Below are 18,430 nucleotides of genomic sequence, written 5' to 3'. Positions count from 1 at the left end.
CACACTGGCACCAGGCTTCAGTTTAGAAGTCTGTTCCACGATACCGTCACATGGAAGCCTCAACAATCCTAGCAGATACCATTCCCATTTTGCAGCTGCCGAAACCGAGGCTCAGAGAGGGAAGTGGCTTGGCTAAGGTTGCCCAGATGCTCTTTCCCTTCTGTAAAGTAACATCAGAGGCCAGCTGGTGAAAGAAAAATTCAGTCTGCTCAACCAAAATCATACACAAGCTGTTGATACTTTATTATACAGAGAAGTTGGCAAAAGACAGCTTCATTTTTGTCAAAGAATCTCCACCAAAAATTTCTAGTGATTCACCTGGTGATGCAATTAACATAATTAAACAATAGCTGATATTTACTGAGTCCTTGCAATATTCCAGAGCTATTAAATGAGATGCAAATCCCACCATAAAAACTGGAATTTTCATTAGGACCCAGACTTAGAAAAGGCCCAGCTTCAAAGATTCAGACTTGCACAGACTGAGGACTCCCATTTCCAGAAGTTCAAAAACCTCCTTTCTTATCTAAATGAAAGAAAAGGAAAAAAAAAAAAGAAAAGGTTAAGATCAAGAAAAGATGGTCTTGGTAAGTAAATTCAACCATCTGGACTTCCTGGTATTTGTGTAGCTATTATGACCAGAATCAGGGAGAGCAAAAATCCTAACTTGTGTTTTATTCAGAATTGAAATATTTACTTAAGTAAAGGAAGAGGTACTAAATAAAACATCTGTTTCATTAAAGGGCCCTTTTGTAACCATTCAAAATAAAATCTCGTAAAAAAAATCTTATACAAAGGTGTTTGAAAATACCAAAAGTATGGCTAGATTGCACATGTATTTCAATATAGGACAGCCGATAATGGTATCAACATAATACAAACAACTGGGTGAGAAGGTTTTTTCTTTGACACACTTTCTCATTATTATAATTAGAAAACTTACAGTGGATTACTCAGATTTCACATGATAACTGAAATAATAAAATATGGACTATGTGCCTAACAACAAATTTTTTTTTTTTTTTAAGATTTCATTTATTTGACAGAGAGAGACAGCCAGCGAGAGAGGGAACACAAGCAGGGGGAGTGGGAGAGGAAGAAGCAGGCCCTCAGCAGAGGAGCCTGATGTGGGGCTCGATCCCAGAACGCCGGGATCACGCCCTGAGCCGAAGGCAGACGCTTAACCGCTGAGCCACCCGGGCACCCCTAACATCAAATTTGTTCAACTGGTTTTTATTTTTTTTTTATTTTTTATTATTTTTTATAATAATATTTTTTATTATATTATGTTAGTCACCATACAGTACATCCCTGGTTTTTGATGTAAAGTTCGATGATTCATTAGTTGCGTATAACACCCAGTGCACCATGCAATATGTGCCTTCCTTACTACCCATCACCAGCCTATCCCTCCCCCACCCCCCTCCCCTCTGAAGCCCTCAGTTTGTTTCTCAGAGACCATAGTCTGGTTTTTAAAAACCAATCAGTTCAGGACACAGGTGTGTGTGTGTGTGTGTGTGTAGGAAACTGAAAAAATTGTCTTTTAACCTGTACTGATGTCTGATTCAACTCACTGATCAATCATAATCAGGTTGGTCATTCTGGGGATATAGTTTTATGTGGTAAATTAATTTATTCATCATGTTTGGAGGATTAATTCCAAATATCTTTGATAGTTACTGCCATAATTACTAGGCTGGTGACTGGCAGCCATTTTTATTATTGGATAAACCTTTTTCTCTCCAACAGATACTTCTAAACATTGGGCTAGATTGAAAAATTAGCCCCATGATACACAGTAGGTGGCAAATCAACTTTTCACATTTTGATGATAATGGATTACTTTCATAAATATAGAATGAGCTGCTGCTGTGGCCACAAAGGCATTCAATCAGTTTTAATCCACCGAGACATCAAAATAATTTCTCCACAAAAACAAAAACAAAATAGCCTTCTATATTAAATGACTTTTTGGGTATGGGAGACGCAGGCCATGAGGCAAGTTTGTGCCCCTACTTCCTCACGCATTTGTAAGGATGAAAGACAAAGATGACTATTGTCTCTAAAGCCAGGCACACAAAAATGTGCCAAGTCCTCCAGATCCTCCTGTTTCTCAAAGGTACAGTATAGATGTGGTCCCCAGTGGGGCAGAGGCCATTGGTCATATAATGGAGAAACAAAGCTGATTCCTATAAAATACATGGAAAGGATATAGTTAGCTCTAAGGGGGTGAGATGGACTCTATAACTGCAGTAACTTCAGAGTTAAAAGACAGAAATCATTTCAATGGCCAGAATGTGCTGGCTCCCCTTGTCAAAGACTTTATTACTGTGTTTGAACTCAAGTTCAAGTTGAAGAAAAAAAGATTAAAGGCAATTGCTGGTTACACGGTACCTCGGGAATGTCCATCATCCTCCTCAACTTCTGATCTCTCCAGTTCCAGTCAAAAACCAGAAACTTTAAGGGGTTCAAATTAAGGCCACCTGAAAGAAACACAGAGAGTTGCTACAGCAAAGATCTCACGACATAAGCTTATTCAAATGACTTTTTAGTCTCCTGGTTGCTTTTTGCTTCATTTGCCATACTCTCCCCCAGCAGCTAATCTCTACACACTGAACGCAGCCAGCCCTTGCCTGATGGAAAACAAATGCAGCACTCTAAGACTGCTTTCCTTACAATCTTATCACTGATTCTAGCTTGTCAATTGCTCAAGTGCTGGCAAAGAAACAATCTCAAACCTCCATTTCATGAAACTCCAGAGGGCGAAGTCTCATTCCTGAGAGAAATTTGATAAGATGGATCCCTCAGTCTGGGTAGTGGCCCTTCAGAGGAGGTGAGTCCAGTGGAGTGTGAATGACTATGAGGAGGTGAATGGACAGAAGGATGAGGCTGGGGTTTGGGGCTTAATTTTAGACAGAAAAGGAAGTAAATATGAACAGGCTGTATTCAAAGTCTGTTATCATTTGAGAAGACGAGTAAACCACTTAAGGACTTCATTTCCACTGTCTTCCTATGTATCTTAGAGACAATTATGGAATGTGGGGCTGGAGGGGACTTCAGGGATTGTCTGTTCCTCAGAGGTCTCAGAGTTGGACACAGTTAGTTTTTCGCACTCCCCATGTTCTTTCCATTGCCCCAAGCTGTTTCATGTTACATGTGGAAATATAACTGAAGCCTTCCTTTACTCTGCAGCACTTCCCCTCAACTTTTCTCTGTGATTATTTCAATATTTCCCCTTCTGCCCAAAAGACTTCTCATTCTTCTTATAATTATAATGCCTCTTATTTAAAGATTTTATTTATTTACTTATTTAAAGAGAGAGTGAGTGTGCTTGCGCGCCTGAGTGGTGGGGGAAGGGCATAGGCAGAGAGAGAGAGAATCTCAACTCAAGCAGACTCTGTACTGAGTGTGCCCTGACGCAAGGCTCAATCCCACAACCCTGAGATCATGACCTGAGCTGAAATCAAGAGTCAGACACTTAACCAACTGAGTAACCCAAGTGCCCCTATAATGCCTCTTATTTAAAATTCTCTCTGTGGGGTTCTCAGTGGGGGCTGAGTCCGGGATCAAGCCCCCCCCCCACATCAGGCTCCCTGCTCAGTGGGGAGTCTGCTTCTCCCTCTGCCCCTCACCCCACACTCACGCTCTCTCTCAATCTCTCTCTCTCTCAAATAAATAAATAAAATCTTAAAAGAAATAAAATTCTCTCTGCAAAATTAAAAATGATAAATTGAGAAGGACAATGGGTTGGTAATCTTCCCTTAAAAATAACTTACTATTGGTGGGAGAGCAAACAGGTACAGCCTTTCAGGAAGGTGCTTGAGAATTATATAATAGGAGCTTTAAAATGCTTACTATTTGATAAAATAATTTTCTTTCTATAACAATCCCAATAAATACATCAGAAACTTAAATATAGTTAATGGGGCTCCAGACTAGCTCAGTCGGTAGAGTATGTGACTCTTGATCTTGGGGTTGTAAGTTCGAACCCCACATTAGATGTAGAGATTACTTAAAAAAAAATCTTAAAAAAAAGAAAGAAATATAGTTATTTGCGAAGATGATCATTGCAGTATTATTTATAATAACAAAAAATTAGAAATAATCCAGGTATCCTACCATAATTGAATTGCTAAAAAAAAATTACTGGGGATAACATCCAAAATATATAAAAAAACTTCTGCAAATTAGTGGCAAAAAACACCAATCTGATTTTAAAATAGAGGAAATGAATAGATATTTTTCCAACGAAGACATCCAAATGGCCAATAGGTACATGAAAAGGTGGTCAGCATCACTAATCATCAGGGAAATGCAATTTAAAACCAGAATGAAATATGACCTCACACCTATTAGAATGGCTATTACCAAAAAACCCCACAAGAAATTAGTAAGTGCTGAAGAGGATGTGGAGAAAAGGGACCTGTTATGTAGTGTTGGTGGGAATGCAAATTGGTGCAGCCACTATGGAAAACAGAATGGAAGAACTCTCAAGAAATTGAAAACAGAATCACCATATGCTCCAGCAATTCCACTTCTGGGCATATACCCAAAGGAAACAAACTCAGTGTTTCAAAAAGATATCTGCACCCCTATGTTACCACAGAATTATTTATAATATCCAAGACATGGAAACAACCCTCAGTGTCCATCAATAAATGAATGAAGAAAGAAAATGTCATACACACACACACACACACACACACACACACACACACACACACACAGAGGAATATTACTCAGCCATAAAAGGAAGGGAATCTTGTCAGTTGTGATAACAGGGATGAGTCTTGGGGGCATTATGCTAAATGAAATAAGTCAGACAGAAAAGGACAAATACTGTATGATCTCACTTATATGTGGAACCTAAAAACCCTAACTTATAGATACAGAGAACACATTGGTGGTTCTCAAAGGTGGGGGGGTTGGGGAAAATGGGTAAAGGTGGTCAAAAGGTAAAAACTTTCAGTTGTAAGGTAAATATGTTCTGGGGCTGTAATGTGCTGTACAGTGACTGTAGTTAATACTGCATTGTACATTTGAAAGGTGCTAAGAGAGTAGATCTTAAGAGTTCTCATCACAAGAAAAAAATTTATAGCTATTTGAGGTGACTGATGTTAACTAAACTTATTGTGGTAATCATTTCACTATATATGTATGAAGTCATTATATTGTACACACTAGATTAATACAATGTTATATGTCAATTATGTCTCAATAAAACTCTAAAAAAGCAGTAGAATATTATGTAGAATATTAAAATTGAAAATTTTTCATTAAAAATGAAAAATTAAAACTATTTCATGATAAAGAAAGTCCTCATAAGATGTCTTAAGCAGAGGGGTGCCTGGACGGCTCAGTCAGTTAAGCATCTGCCTTCAGCTCAGGTCATGATCTCGGGGTACTGGGATGGAGCCCAACATCGGGCTCCCTGCTCATCAGGGAGCCTGCTTCTCCGTCTTCCTCTGTGGCTCCCCCTGCTTGTGCTCTCTTGTTCTCTCTCTGTTAAATAAATAAAATCTTTTAAAAAAAGAGTTAAAAAAAGATATATTAAGTGGAAAAGACAAGTTATAAAATTTTGATATACAGTTTGATCTCCACTTATAAAAATAAATATATAAATGCATAGGAAAAAAGACTAAAGGAAATATATTTAATATTAACTGACAGGTGATTATCTCTAAAGTGACTTATTTTCTTTTCTTCTCTTATGGTTAGAAAATCTCCTTCATTATTAAATTAAAACAATATACTTTTGTCTATAATTGTACAGATCCCAATGTCATGGGATATCTTTGAAAGTCTGGAAACTTTCCTTAATACATCATATATATAAACATCTTAAGTCATAAACAGCTACATAAAATGAGTATGTGCCATTTGTTTTGCTTTGTTAGATTTCTGGTTTCTAGAGCGCTAGAATTGTTCTCCCCCCCTTTCTGTTTTTAAGATTTTATTTATTCATTTGAGAGAGAGAGACAGAGACAGAGTATGAGTGAGGTGGGGGGAGGGGCAGAGGGAGAGGGAGAAGCAGACTCCCTGCTGAGCAGGGGGCCCGATGTGGGGCTCGAACCCAGGACCCTGGGATCATGACCTGAGCTAAAGGCAGAGGCTCAACCGACTGAGCCACCCAGGCACCCCTGAAATTGTTCTCTTTAAATGCTTTGTAACACCTGTGTGGTTAATGAACATTCATCAAATCAGAATCAGAAGTATGTTATTTTCATGTATTACCAAAAATCAACAGCTCCTTAAATGATTTTTCCACTTCTTAAATAAAATAAGCTTTCACACTGAGACCTCACAACTCTATGGAAATTAAATTTCAACAATCTGTAGAGCTTTGTTTTCTCTCTCTCCCTTTCTCTCTTTTAAATATGGAGAAGAGTGACCCTATTGCATGGGGTGCCTGGTGACACACAAAGAACTATCTGGATTCAAGGGAGAGGAGGTGAATCTCTGGCTGAGAGCTGTGGGAGAGGCAGGGTTCACCCCTGGGCTCTCCTGCTGCCCAGCCAATCTCTCCCAACTGTGTCTCATAGATTTTCTGTGAGCACCTCTCATCTGTTCCTTCACTTCAATGCCCTCCCATGTTCATAAGGCAAAAATCCAAAGTCTTCAGCTTAGTGTTCAAGATTCTCCCTACACACTCTGACTTTCTTTCCAATTGAATCACCAGCTACAAAAGCCCATGAAGTTTCCAACCAAGAAAGGTGGTCTCTTTAATAAAAATAAAAACTAGCATTTAATTTTTTAGGGTGTGAAACTCATTGTGCCAAACACTTTACTGGCATTTTATTATCATACCAATCCTTTGAGGAAGATACGACCACTATCCCTGTCATTTGAATACAGAAACAGATTTAGAGAGGTTAAATAACTTGCCAAGGTCACTGAGTTGGTCAGTTACTGGACGTGGGATTTGACTCTGGACTGAATCCATAATAGAGGCTTGTAACCTCAACACTGCATCTCAATCATGTGTATCTGCGTGCCCTCGTCTGATTCAGCAGTTCTCCCATTCCTGATTGCTTTTCTCACATCTCCATACTTTAAGATCCTATTTTAATCCTTCTCATACTTTAAAGATCAGATAAAGACCCTTTTCTTTCTAAAGCCTTCCATACAGATTTAGCCTCCATAACAATGTATTTCAATTCCTACAGGACTTGGAAGTGCTCATTTAGCCCTTGGCATTGCTCATGTTGTCAATCTCCTTCTATGTATATTTATTTCTTCAAGGATCAGGAACTCCTTGAGGGGGAAAAGCTCTGGACTAGGAAGGCCTAACTGAGAGACTGGGGGAGAGCATATAAGAAATAAAAATGCTAGCCTTCATGGGTGCCATAAATATTTAATGAGATACCTAAGAGTGTTTAGGGTCGACAATGCAAGTATGATCTCAAAAAATATGATTCTTTTCCTTGTCTGGGGCTGCTAGGTTGTTACTTCTTTGTAATTGCACAGCCTTTTGCATATAGTGGGTTCATTTAGTCCTGCATGGCTTTCATTTGGAAAGAAACATTAGTATTTTAAGCTTTTGTTTGCTTTTTGGCAACTGCCCATCTCTATACTGAGTCATTACATTGATGAACCCATTTCTTTTAGGTATATAAAAAAATCTAGGAATAGCTCCAGTTATAAAACAAAGTTCTATTAGTATATTAAATAAGTAATTTGGAAATGAGTATTGAAAAGAAATGTTTAATTGGTCTGGCAGGTAAAACAGGTAATAAGATCATCAGCAGATTAACAGGTTTTGGGCTACTGACTTTGAGAGAGCCAACAAATTATAAAAACCCATTGGTGGATGCTGTCTGGAATACTTTCTGGGTAAAGTACTAAAAGAGAAATGGATTTGGGAGAAATATTCTAGAATACCTATATTTCATCCATAGAAACTGCATTCTTGTTTCACCAAGTTTTATATAAAAGCCCTCAACTGAAATGGCAGTCTTAGGGAAACAAGATTCAATTAATTAAGAGGGAAATACTCAACTCATCCAGCTCTACAAATTCTAGAGGTTGCAAATTAGTGAAATGAATTGTGGATCCACTAACCAGCTTAAAGCAACTGTAATTTAAATGTGTTTAGGTGGGCACATAACCGCAGTTTGCCACAATCCTTACTATTCCCTATTGTACTATACTGTTGGCTAGCTTTACCAGCAAAAGACTATTTCCAACTCCCAGATTAATACAGAAATCTGGTTTCACTACATCACAAATTTGGTTTCCTAAACTCACATGGGGGTAAGGGAAAGTCCCAGCTCTCAGTAGGGATATCAGTACCTCTCTTCATACCTTGTTTAATGAGTTCTTTAATTCTCCCTGGTGTTCCTACTCCCAGGTGCACAACACGCTTCTCCAGCAACTTTACCTGCTCCTGGACCTATTTATTCCAAGACGGAAGAGATGAAAGAAAAGAAGAGTCATTAGAAATTGCAATCATAGGCACTTTATCTAAAAGTTAAAGAACTAAAAAAGTAAATGGGGCTACTCTTGTTTAGGCTCAACTTCCAGTGCAAAGAAGGTTAATCAACATCAAGATAGAAAAGCATCACTCTGTAAAATTGGTAAATCTTCAAAGAACCCAGGGGTTAAACCTCAGCTTCTGTGCAGGAATCTTGGAGCATAGAGGAGTAGCGACTGTTGTTGGGGCAGGTGGGCATGCAAAGGCAGGGAATGTAAAGAACACCCGAACAGTTGTTAAATATGTTATATAAGGAGGCACCAAAGGAAACACCTGCTAAGGAGATAAGAAAAAGCTAGGAGTGGTCCTTAAGTATAACTTACAACACCCATCAAGAACCATAGGCCCTTGCTTACCTTTATGTGTTTTGCAAATAATTTCATAACTTTGCTGTCTCCTCTGAATGCTGTCATCGACCTAATGAAAAAAAAAGATTAATAAAAAAAGATTAATGCCTAAGAAAACTTATTCATTGCAGGTCACCTTGACTACTTAAGTATCATGTCTTGCTTTAAAGAGAATATATGCATTTATGTGTGTAACTATGAGCACATAACTATAAGCATGTATATATAATACACAGATACAAAAAACTTCTGAGATTTTCAGGTCAGCCCATCTCTGGAAGGAAAAGTGAGGAAGCCTTTTATTCAGGCACATATCTGGGTTGGCTTCTACTTTTCATATACAAGGTTAAGTTTACTTAGGTTTCATTGATAACTGAAACATGGATCTGCCCTTCATTTGTAATACAGAATTTCTGTATTTCAGGTCCCTGGCAGAGAATTTACTGTTAAACTCTGCAGTATAGTTCTCATACAAAATTTGGTTGCAAGAAATACAACCTTGGAGCAGTGATGTCAGCCTGTGCTCTGTGGAGCCCAAACGCATCTACAAAAGTTTGTATGTGACTGCCATGGTGGGTTGCTGGGAATGAGCTGACAGGGAGAAGAAAGGTTTATGTCCTTCAATCACAGCAATCTCCCACTTTTTTTTTTTTTACTTTGCAGAGTGAGCTTTTCTGCAAAATTTTATATGTAGAAATGCTCCTGGTATCCATAGGTATAAAAGAATAATCAATCCTTTAATTGATGTTTGGGAATAGAACATGAGAATCTGCTTTGAAATATTATTGACGGTAGGAATATATGAATTTGCAAGATAGTAAATTATACTATGTAGGTTCTGTTGTACTTGATTTTTACTCATACATACGCTCTCCACTGCAAGGTTAACCAGGAAGACAGTTTAGGGGACATATTTAACATTAATTCATGATCCTCAAAAGAACAGATATTCTTACAAAAGTTAGAATTATTCACCATTAGTCTTTATGAATAGGGCTTGTTGTGCTAGCTCAGAAATACCTTTTTGCAAATCACCTAACCTTGTAGTGGATCATAAAATTACCAAAGACACAGAAGAACACAGAACCGGTAAATGAAGTATGACAACACAGTGCTTTTATGCCCTTCGGAAAGGTATTTATGTACAGTCAAAGCTCAAATCAATGTGGCAGCTTGTTTTTAAGAGACCATCTCCAGGCCAACCTCTTTGCCATTAATGTTTGAATCTGAAAGGAGTTCTGTGGTGGTAGTTTCTAAAACACTGAAAAGTCAATCTGAACTACTATGATTTCAGAACCACAAGTACCGCTGGCCCAGAAACAGTTGGAAGAAACACTTTCGTTTTACTAAGAGCCGGTGTGACACAATTTAACGTATGTGCCTCATGGGAAAAGGAGAGTTTGAAGAACTTAAAAACTACTTTCCTAAATTTGTAATCAGATTAGTTCATTTAGAAAAATAGATGCTAAATAACTACCGAGAGTCTACTTTTGCACCTTAATTTATTTTCTCAAGTTTATTTCTCAATTTATTTTCCAAAGTCCTTCTCAAAGGACTTGGATTTTCCTTTGTTTTGTCTCCTGTCAAAGCCTGCTGCAGAGCCCGCCCTGGAAGAGGGCTAGTTCCAGTAAATTCCAATTTACTCTGATGGCTCTTCCCTGAAAGCTCAATGTTACCACTGATCCAGTGGTAGACTTTTTGTTTTCTCTACAAAAACTACAGTAAATGAAGAGGTATGTGAAAGCACTTGCTAAACACTGACACATTATCTTCAAAAAGTAATTTTTATATTTAAATTTTTAGTCCATTTGGATTTACCTTGGTATGAGAAGTGAGATAGCGATCCAACTTTACTTTTCCAGATGGCTACCCAGTTGTTCCAACACCATTTATTAAATAATCCATCTTTCCCAACTGCTTCGTCACCTGTGCCATATGCTATGTTTTCATATGCATATGGGCCTATTTCTGAACTTCCAATTCTGTTCCACTAGTCTGATCTGTCATGCATATGCCAGTTCGATACTGTTTTAATTAGTGAGACCTGGTAACATATATCTATTGGTAATCTGGTAGATACTACAGGTATAGTTTCCTCTCACTAATATTCCTTTTTAGAATTTCCCCAGGTTATTTTTTCTTCTGTATTTTCTCTTATGAACTTAGAACTATAGCTGATCTTTGAACTTTAGCTTATCAAGTTAGAAAACCAAATCTATTGAACTTTCATTGGGAATCTGTGAAATTTATAGATTATTCTAGGTAAAACAGACATCTTTACAACATTGACTCTTTTTTTTTTTAAGATTTTATTTATTTATTTGACACACATACAGAGAACAAGCAAGTACAAGCAGGGACAGTGGCAGAGGGAGAGAGAGGAGCAGAAGCTGAGGGGGAAGCCTGATGCAGGACTCAATCCCAGGACCCTGGGATCACGACCTGAGCCAAAGGCAGATGCTTAACCGACTGAGCCACCCAGGTGTCCCTACATTGATTCTTCCTATTCAGCAATATTGTATGCCCTTTTGTTCAAGATCTTCTGAGTTGTGGGGCACCAGGCGGCTCAGTGGGTTAAGCATCTGACTATGGATTTCGGCTCAGGTCATGATCTCAGGGTTGTGAGATGGAGCCCCACATCAGGCTCTGCACTGGGCATGGAGCCTGCTTAAGATTCTCTCTCTTCTCCCTCTGCCCTTCCCTGCTTCCACCCCCTCTTCAAAAAAAGATCTGAGTTGCTTATGTAATATTTTCTTTATACAGATTTTGGTAGGTTTATTACTTGGTATTCTATTTTTTTTCTTGTTATTATTTTAAATGAGATCTTTTCTTCCATCAATGTTTCCAACTGGTTATTGCTTATATTATTTCCTTGCTTTTACTCTTGCCCTCTATAACGTGTGTTCTCCACATAGAAGCCAAAGTGATACTTTAGAATGATTATTTAGATCATGTGACTCCTCTGCTCAAAATCTTCCAATAGCATTGCATCTCAGGGACTTTTATGCTTATTGTCCACTCTGTCTGGAATGCTCTTCTTCTAGGTACCTGCTTGGCATTCTCCTTCTCTTTGTTTATGTCTGGCTCAAATGCCACTGTGACAACCCTTTTAAAAGTAGCCCTCCAATCCCCTCTATCCTTTTGCCATGCTTTATTTTTTCTTATATAATTTAACACTACCTGACATTATAATGTATATTTATTTGTTCATTGCCTGTCTCCCTCACTAGAAATAAGTTCCATGAAAGAAGGGATCTGTCTGTTTTGTTCATTGTTATATCTCCAGCATATAGAACATACCAACTTGACACATATCATTTAGTCAGAAAACATTTATGAAATGAATAGGTGAAGTGTCCAACCTAATGAGCTCCAAAGCTCGGACAGCAGAGCTGCAGATGATCAGCATCAGGACTGATTTCTTCTCATTATGGTTTTTCCGAAGTTTTACCCACTTAGGGCAGACTGAAAAAAATACCATAAGAAAAATATTACTCTAAATATAGCAAAAATAGGGCCCCTGTTTATTTAGGCCCCTAGAGTTGAGTATTCTCCAATTACTCTTTGTTAGTGTTTAATTAAAGTAAAATATAATGGGTATTGTCCCAATTCTATTCTCTGGTTATTCAAGATATTAGATTAAAATGAAATATCATTAACTTGTAACACAAAACATAGAATATGCCAAGTAGCTAAATGTGACTAGTTTTAGGACCAAAAAAAAAGTTTGGAATAATAAAAAATAATATAAATTAATAATAATAAAAAATAATAAAAATATAAAAATAAAAAAGTTTTGGATTAATACATTTTTGATAATTTATGTTTGATGCTTGATGGCAAAGACTAAATAGGAAAATTCAATAATGTTAAATTTTAAAGAAATACTCAACATAAAAAAATGGAAATGACATTAAAATTAATTAAAATAATAGCAAGCATATATTAAACACAGACACTGTTTAGTTCTCATAAACCAGTGAGGTTGATTCTATAACCTACCCTTATACTTGCTGAATTTTTGGTGGAGAAAGGTTTATGAACTCAAATTGAATGCTATCAGAACTGATTTGAGTTTGAAAGAAGAATGTTAAATCTCTATATCTAAACTATTTCATTGTTAGCCACAAATAGATGATTACTTAATATGAATAATCTGGCTTATTACTGGCTACACACAATAAATATTGAAAAGATGGAATTAGATTGTGCAATAGCCATGTTCTGAGTTCTGAGGATATGAATAGAATTTCAGAATTTTACAGCTAGAATAAAGTTCACATGTCCAACTTCCTTATCTTTCAGGTAATAAAATCAAATCCCAGAGGAGTACTCAGTGACTTGTCCCAGGTCAAATAGCAAATTAGTAAAAGACTTAGAGCTAGAACACTAATTATTCTCTGGATTCCTATACCAATACTTCTAATGTATTATAAACCACAAATGAGACAAAAATTCAAATTCTCAAAGCCAGAGCAAAATAAGAATAAACTTAAATAAACAGAAATTAATATCAAGATGCACCTTAAGAAAAACCTCCATTTCAAATCCACTTGAGGTGGAAAGTTTTGCTTTTAAATGTAGTTTTGAAAGTTTTGCTTTTAAATGTAGTTTTAAAAGTTTTTATTTTAACGAAATGGATCTTATGTTTCAATGGAGTAAGAACAACTTGGTGAATAACTTAAAAGAAAATCATAGTTTACTTACTTTCTTTTAGGTATGATGAAAGACTATGAGTCATATCATTGGCCTTGAGGAAACAGGAGTCTAGAATATGACAAACATGCTTTGTAGAGGGTTTTGCAAACACACACATGATCAAAATAGATTCATTGTGAATGGCGTCTTCTTGAATAAGGTTGTAAAACATTAGTGAATAGGGGCTCATTATATATTTTAAAGTGTTGTCCAGTATTTAAAACAACAGCAGCAATAAGAGCAAGTCAGCTTTTAACTGTCCGTAATTTCTTAGAGTAGTGAAACAGAAGCTTGTTGTATCATTCAAAGGATTAATGAAGCATGTTTATTTTTCAAACCCATGGGATAGGCAATATACAAAGGTAAAGGGGAAATAGCTAACGAATCTATGTAGAGAGGCTCAAACTCACTAGTCATCATAGAATTGCATATTATGGTGATGAGGTAATTTCACACACACATTAGAATGACAGTTGTTAGAAAGATGTATAATACCAAGTATTGCCAAGAATGTAGGGTGACAAACCTCTTGTGAAATGTAGGTGGAGGTGTAAACTGGTAATAGCTATTCTGGAAAGTAGTAAAATTAAATTGTGTACACTCTATGACCCCATGATTATATTCTTGAGTAAATAATGGAAAGAAATTCTTACGTGGTCTATAAACAGATATACACAAGTATATTCATCCTATCATTATTTGTGATAGTGGGGAGCAGGAAGCAACCTAGGTGTCCATATCTGAGAAAATGGCTGACCACTACGTGGTAGATTAAATCATTGGCATAATATACAGCATTTAGAAGCAATGAACTTGATGTGCATAAAGCCATACAGGCATATCTCAAAAAAGTGCTCAGTGAGGAAAGAGACAGAATGAGAAGTTCAGCACATCATTTAGATAAGTTGTTAAATGTACACACATACAATAACATGACATTTTATGAGCACATACACATATTTAAAAACATGTATTAATACATTAGAGTGTATGCTATGGGGAAAGTAAAGAGAGTGTGGATTGAATAAGAGTGGGAATAATGCATCAAAATAACACAAGACAACACCAGAGTAAAAGACAATATAACACTAAAATAAAATATAGGGGCCTGGCTCAACCAAGTCTAGCAATTATGAAGTATTATTAACTCTGTACTTGAGCTGTGTAAAAAAGCAACATCATGTTTTTTAATCTAATTCTTTCCAAAAGAAAAAGGTTTTCTATAAACACAGAAGAGTGCTAGGGAGTAAACTATTACTAAATTAAATGATATTAATATTGTGACTCAGCATATATAACTCACATTATGTGAATTAACTAACTTCAAAGATGTTGCTTCCTATACAGCTGTAGAGCCTTTGATGGTCTTTTAAACTGTAATTTCCCAAGCCTGGATATGATCAGACTCACCTGGAGTCTTTACAAAAGATAGAGATTCCTAGGACGGACTCCTTTTAGTAAGTCAGAATTCCTTGGGGGGTGGGCCTGGGAATTTGCTTTTTAATTTCTTAGGTGATTCAGTTGCTGCCAGCCTATAGGCATTTAGCACCAATCTAAACCACACTGCAGCTCTCAGGAGGACCGCTGAGTTAACTCGAAGAAATTCCTGCCTCAAAACTAATTAGATGCCCATGTGTATGACATTAACAATGTACAGTGAACAATAGTAATTGAAAAGACATGTTCCTGGCCTACAGACACAAATAACCTCAAATCAAAACCAAGTTAGACACTCAGCATACTAATAGGAACAGTACTTCATTATCTATATTCACCTTATATTTATGCCCCTGCCTCTGCCTGTTACAAATAACCCACAGTGTGTCCCTCCTCTCACCTACTGTGGACTTCTCTGTTCTTGGTTTCATATGTAGCAAACCAGGGTCTTTTCTCCTAAACGTTCTCACGATGGCTTACTAACTGTGTCTCAGAATGGCCTAATTTCTTAATTGAAAATGAAAACCTGTTCTTTTTGTCTATAAAAATATTTTTAACATTTTCCTTCCTTCCTAAACTAAGCCATGACCATATATTCTTGTTTAACTATATAACAAACTGTAACAGAGCAATAATATAATGTAAACTCACTATGGAACTCAAATGACTCTTAAAGGTTTCTTCTGACCTTGGTATCTCTATAATGTTAGAAAATTAATGATATGATATTCCATAAGTATACAGAGATTTATGATATTCCATAAGTATACAGAGTAGCAGCGATCCCACTATTTCACAAATCCTTCCTGAGTTGAAGGTGTACTCTAACAAGGAACTAGAAGGATAAAGCAACCACTGAGTCAAACTTCAGTTCAACTTTCAACAGTTTTGTTATAACACTTTGTTCCTGCGATACAGCAGTCAGGACATAGCTCTTCTCAAAGGAACTATGCCCGGAGAGAAGTGCTTTCTAACTGCCGTTGGAGCCGTGTGGGCTTTGTGAATCTAAAACTCCGGATCTTGCTCATGTGGAAATGCACTCCTTAAATTCCCTAAAGGGTATTCTTTTGGAAAAGAAACAGACAGGGGCACGCACTCCTGTTTCCAAACTCAACGTCCTTTTTTTTTTTTTTTTTTTTAGCACATCACAAAGGAATTATAAAAATGCAGGGAACGGGATGTTTTTCAGCTCCTTAAGCCTCTAGAAAGTATACAGTTGTAACGGAAAAGGGAAATCAAGCTACACTTGACTTTTTCCAACAGCAGTAATTAGACATCCCTGGTAATCTATAAATAGCTCGTTTGAAAGAGTGGGACCCAAACCTTGTGTGGTTTGATTTTGTAACATCTCTCTAATCTCTGCCCCAAAGAGTTACAGGATATATCAGAATTTTCAAATTAATTAAAATCAGTTATTTTAAGAATTTGCAATATCTTTTAAACTTAGTTATAAATATTCAAAGGCAGGAGATCTCAAACAATAGAAGGTTTAAGAATCACTTGGGGCGAGGTGTCAGCTTTGCTAAAAATGTGGAATTTTATTCCTATCTTTAGATAGTTTGCTTGAAAAAGTCTGGCCTGGGACCCAAAACACTACCATAAAAACAAAACTTTAGCTAGAAATCTGTGACAAGGACAACAAAACTAAGATGCTTATTAAAGCTAAAGGTGGGGTGCCGGGGTGGCTCAGCTGGTTGAGTGTCTGATTCTTGGTTTTAGCTCAGGTCATGATCTCATGGGTTATTAGATTGAGCGTCGCATCAAGCCCCTGACTGGCCATTGGGCTCCCAGTTCAGCATAGAGCCTGCTGGAGATTCTTTCCCTCTTCCCCCTCCTCCCACTCCCCACCCCCAAGAGAGCCCGTGCACACTCTTTCTCAAATAACTAGATAAATCTTAAAAAAAAAAAAAAAACCCTAAAGTTCTTGTCTATAAAGGGTGAGTAAACTAATGTTTCATATCTATACTTTTAATTGTGAGCTTTATGTTTATTTTAATTTAACTTCTATCCTCAACTGGGGATTCTTACTCCTTGAAGAATGCTAAAAAAAAAAAAAAAACAAACCAAACTCAACAATTACCTTTTTCAAAAAAAAAAAAGCAATTACAAATCTTTCTTTAGATTGAACAAATACCATTTAGCATCTTAATAAAGAAATCATTCAAAAGGTAAAACTATGAGGTTGAGGAAAGGAGTATTAGCATGTGGAAAATACATTGATTCACTGGCAGAGATACCTAAGCCATAACATATAGAGTGGAGGAAAGATAAACCCTTTTTGCTCCTCCTCATCAGGAAAGCTGATAGCAATAACAACAGTCCTGCTAAATGACTAACTTCAGAATAGTAACGAGAAAAAAGGGAGGAAAAAACCAAACAAGTCTGGCTGTACCTGGTAGGTTTAGTTCTTCTAATTCAATCACTGAGCGATTGGTGCTGTAATAGTCCTTCATCAACTTCTGTAGGTCGTCAGGGGTCCCTGGTTTTGGCTCTGATTTTGCAAGAACATCAGTAATTTTCTTCTAAGACATGAGAAGGAAGAAAAAAAACCCCAGGAAGATAGGTTTTAGAATGACGTTAGCTTAGAATAGCTGAGAATCTTCTGGTACTTAAACTGCACATAGATTTTGGTGATAGCTGAGTATAAATGTGAGTTCTAATAAATACACTTGAAAAAACTTAATATATACTTTTTGGATACAACTGCTTTGAAAAATGAATGGTGATCTAAAAGTCTCCTTGTAACTCTTGGTCTATGGCTTCCAGGAGAACTGAAATTTCTGTAGGAGTCTCCATAATAGGACATTATTTTCTGTTAAAAGTCTAGATATTTTTTATTTTTAAAGATTTTATTTATTTATTCGACAGAGACAGAGACAGCCAGCGAGAGAGGGAACACAAGCAGGGGGAGTGGGAGAGGAAGAAGCAGGCTCATAGCAGAGGAGCCTGACGTGGGGCTCGATTCCATAACACCGGGATCACGCCCTGAGCCGAAGGCAGATGCTTAACCGCTGTGCCACCCAGGTGCCCCAAAAGTCAAGAAATCTTGTTGCTGTGGAAACTTCTCTTTAATCCTTTGATGATTTTTATTCCTGAGAGTAGAATTTTGAGAATTTTTTGCCTAACCTGGTTTTTAAGGCACTCTCAGTTTGGGTTTCTGGGATTAAGGTAAAACCTGCAGGAGTAATCCGAGCATGGAACCCACTGCAAAGGAGGACTATAGACTCGATTGTCAAGTCTTGGGAGACAGTCTGGAAGTGGCCCCATGGAAAGCAGAACAGGAATAACTCTACAGCATCTATTTTAATTTGGATTCATTTGTGTAGCATTTACTGAGTGCCTGCAATGTACGAGGAACACATCACTGTTCGGTTAATTTTCATCATAAACATCCCTTCTCATTTCCTTCTAACGTTTTGCCAAAGATCCAGAAAGAGCCACTCCCCACCCCCACCTTTTCAACTCCATCCACAAC

The 18,430-nt window shown here is 37.2% G+C and overlaps 1 protein-coding gene across 3 annotated transcripts in view; it reads right to left on the bottom strand.

Annotated features, from left to right (window-relative positions):
- Positions 1–219: 219 nt before the first annotated feature.
- The window catches only part of CMSS1 (cms1 ribosomal small subunit homolog), a 388,299-nt gene continuing 370,088 nt past the window's right edge, over positions 220–18,430 (bottom strand). For all 3 annotated transcript variants that reach the window (XM_034657271.1, XM_002917082.4, XM_011222150.3), the window contains 7 exons: positions 17,348–17,477; positions 13,528–13,587; positions 12,183–12,285; positions 8,830–8,890; positions 8,305–8,392; positions 2,395–2,483; positions 220–526 (listed from right to left, as the gene is read on the bottom strand). In XM_034657271.1, the coding sequence (XP_034513162.1) occupies positions 443–526; positions 2,395–2,483; positions 8,305–8,392; positions 8,830–8,890; positions 12,183–12,285; positions 13,528–13,587; positions 17,348–17,477 (615 nt within the window). In that variant the 3' untranslated portion in view covers positions 220–442. The remainder of the gene's footprint in view (positions 527–2,394; positions 2,484–8,304; positions 8,393–8,829; positions 8,891–12,182; positions 12,286–13,527; positions 13,588–17,347; positions 17,478–18,430) is intronic.

This window comes from Ailuropoda melanoleuca, chromosome 1 (assembly GCF_002007445.2).
Source record: "Ailuropoda melanoleuca isolate Jingjing chromosome 1, ASM200744v2, whole genome shotgun sequence".
Classification (NCBI taxonomy): domain Eukaryota; kingdom Metazoa; phylum Chordata; class Mammalia; order Carnivora; family Ursidae; genus Ailuropoda; species Ailuropoda melanoleuca.
The sequence above is the reverse complement of the archived record's forward strand: the minus strand, read 5'-3'. Positions and strand labels throughout refer to the sequence as shown.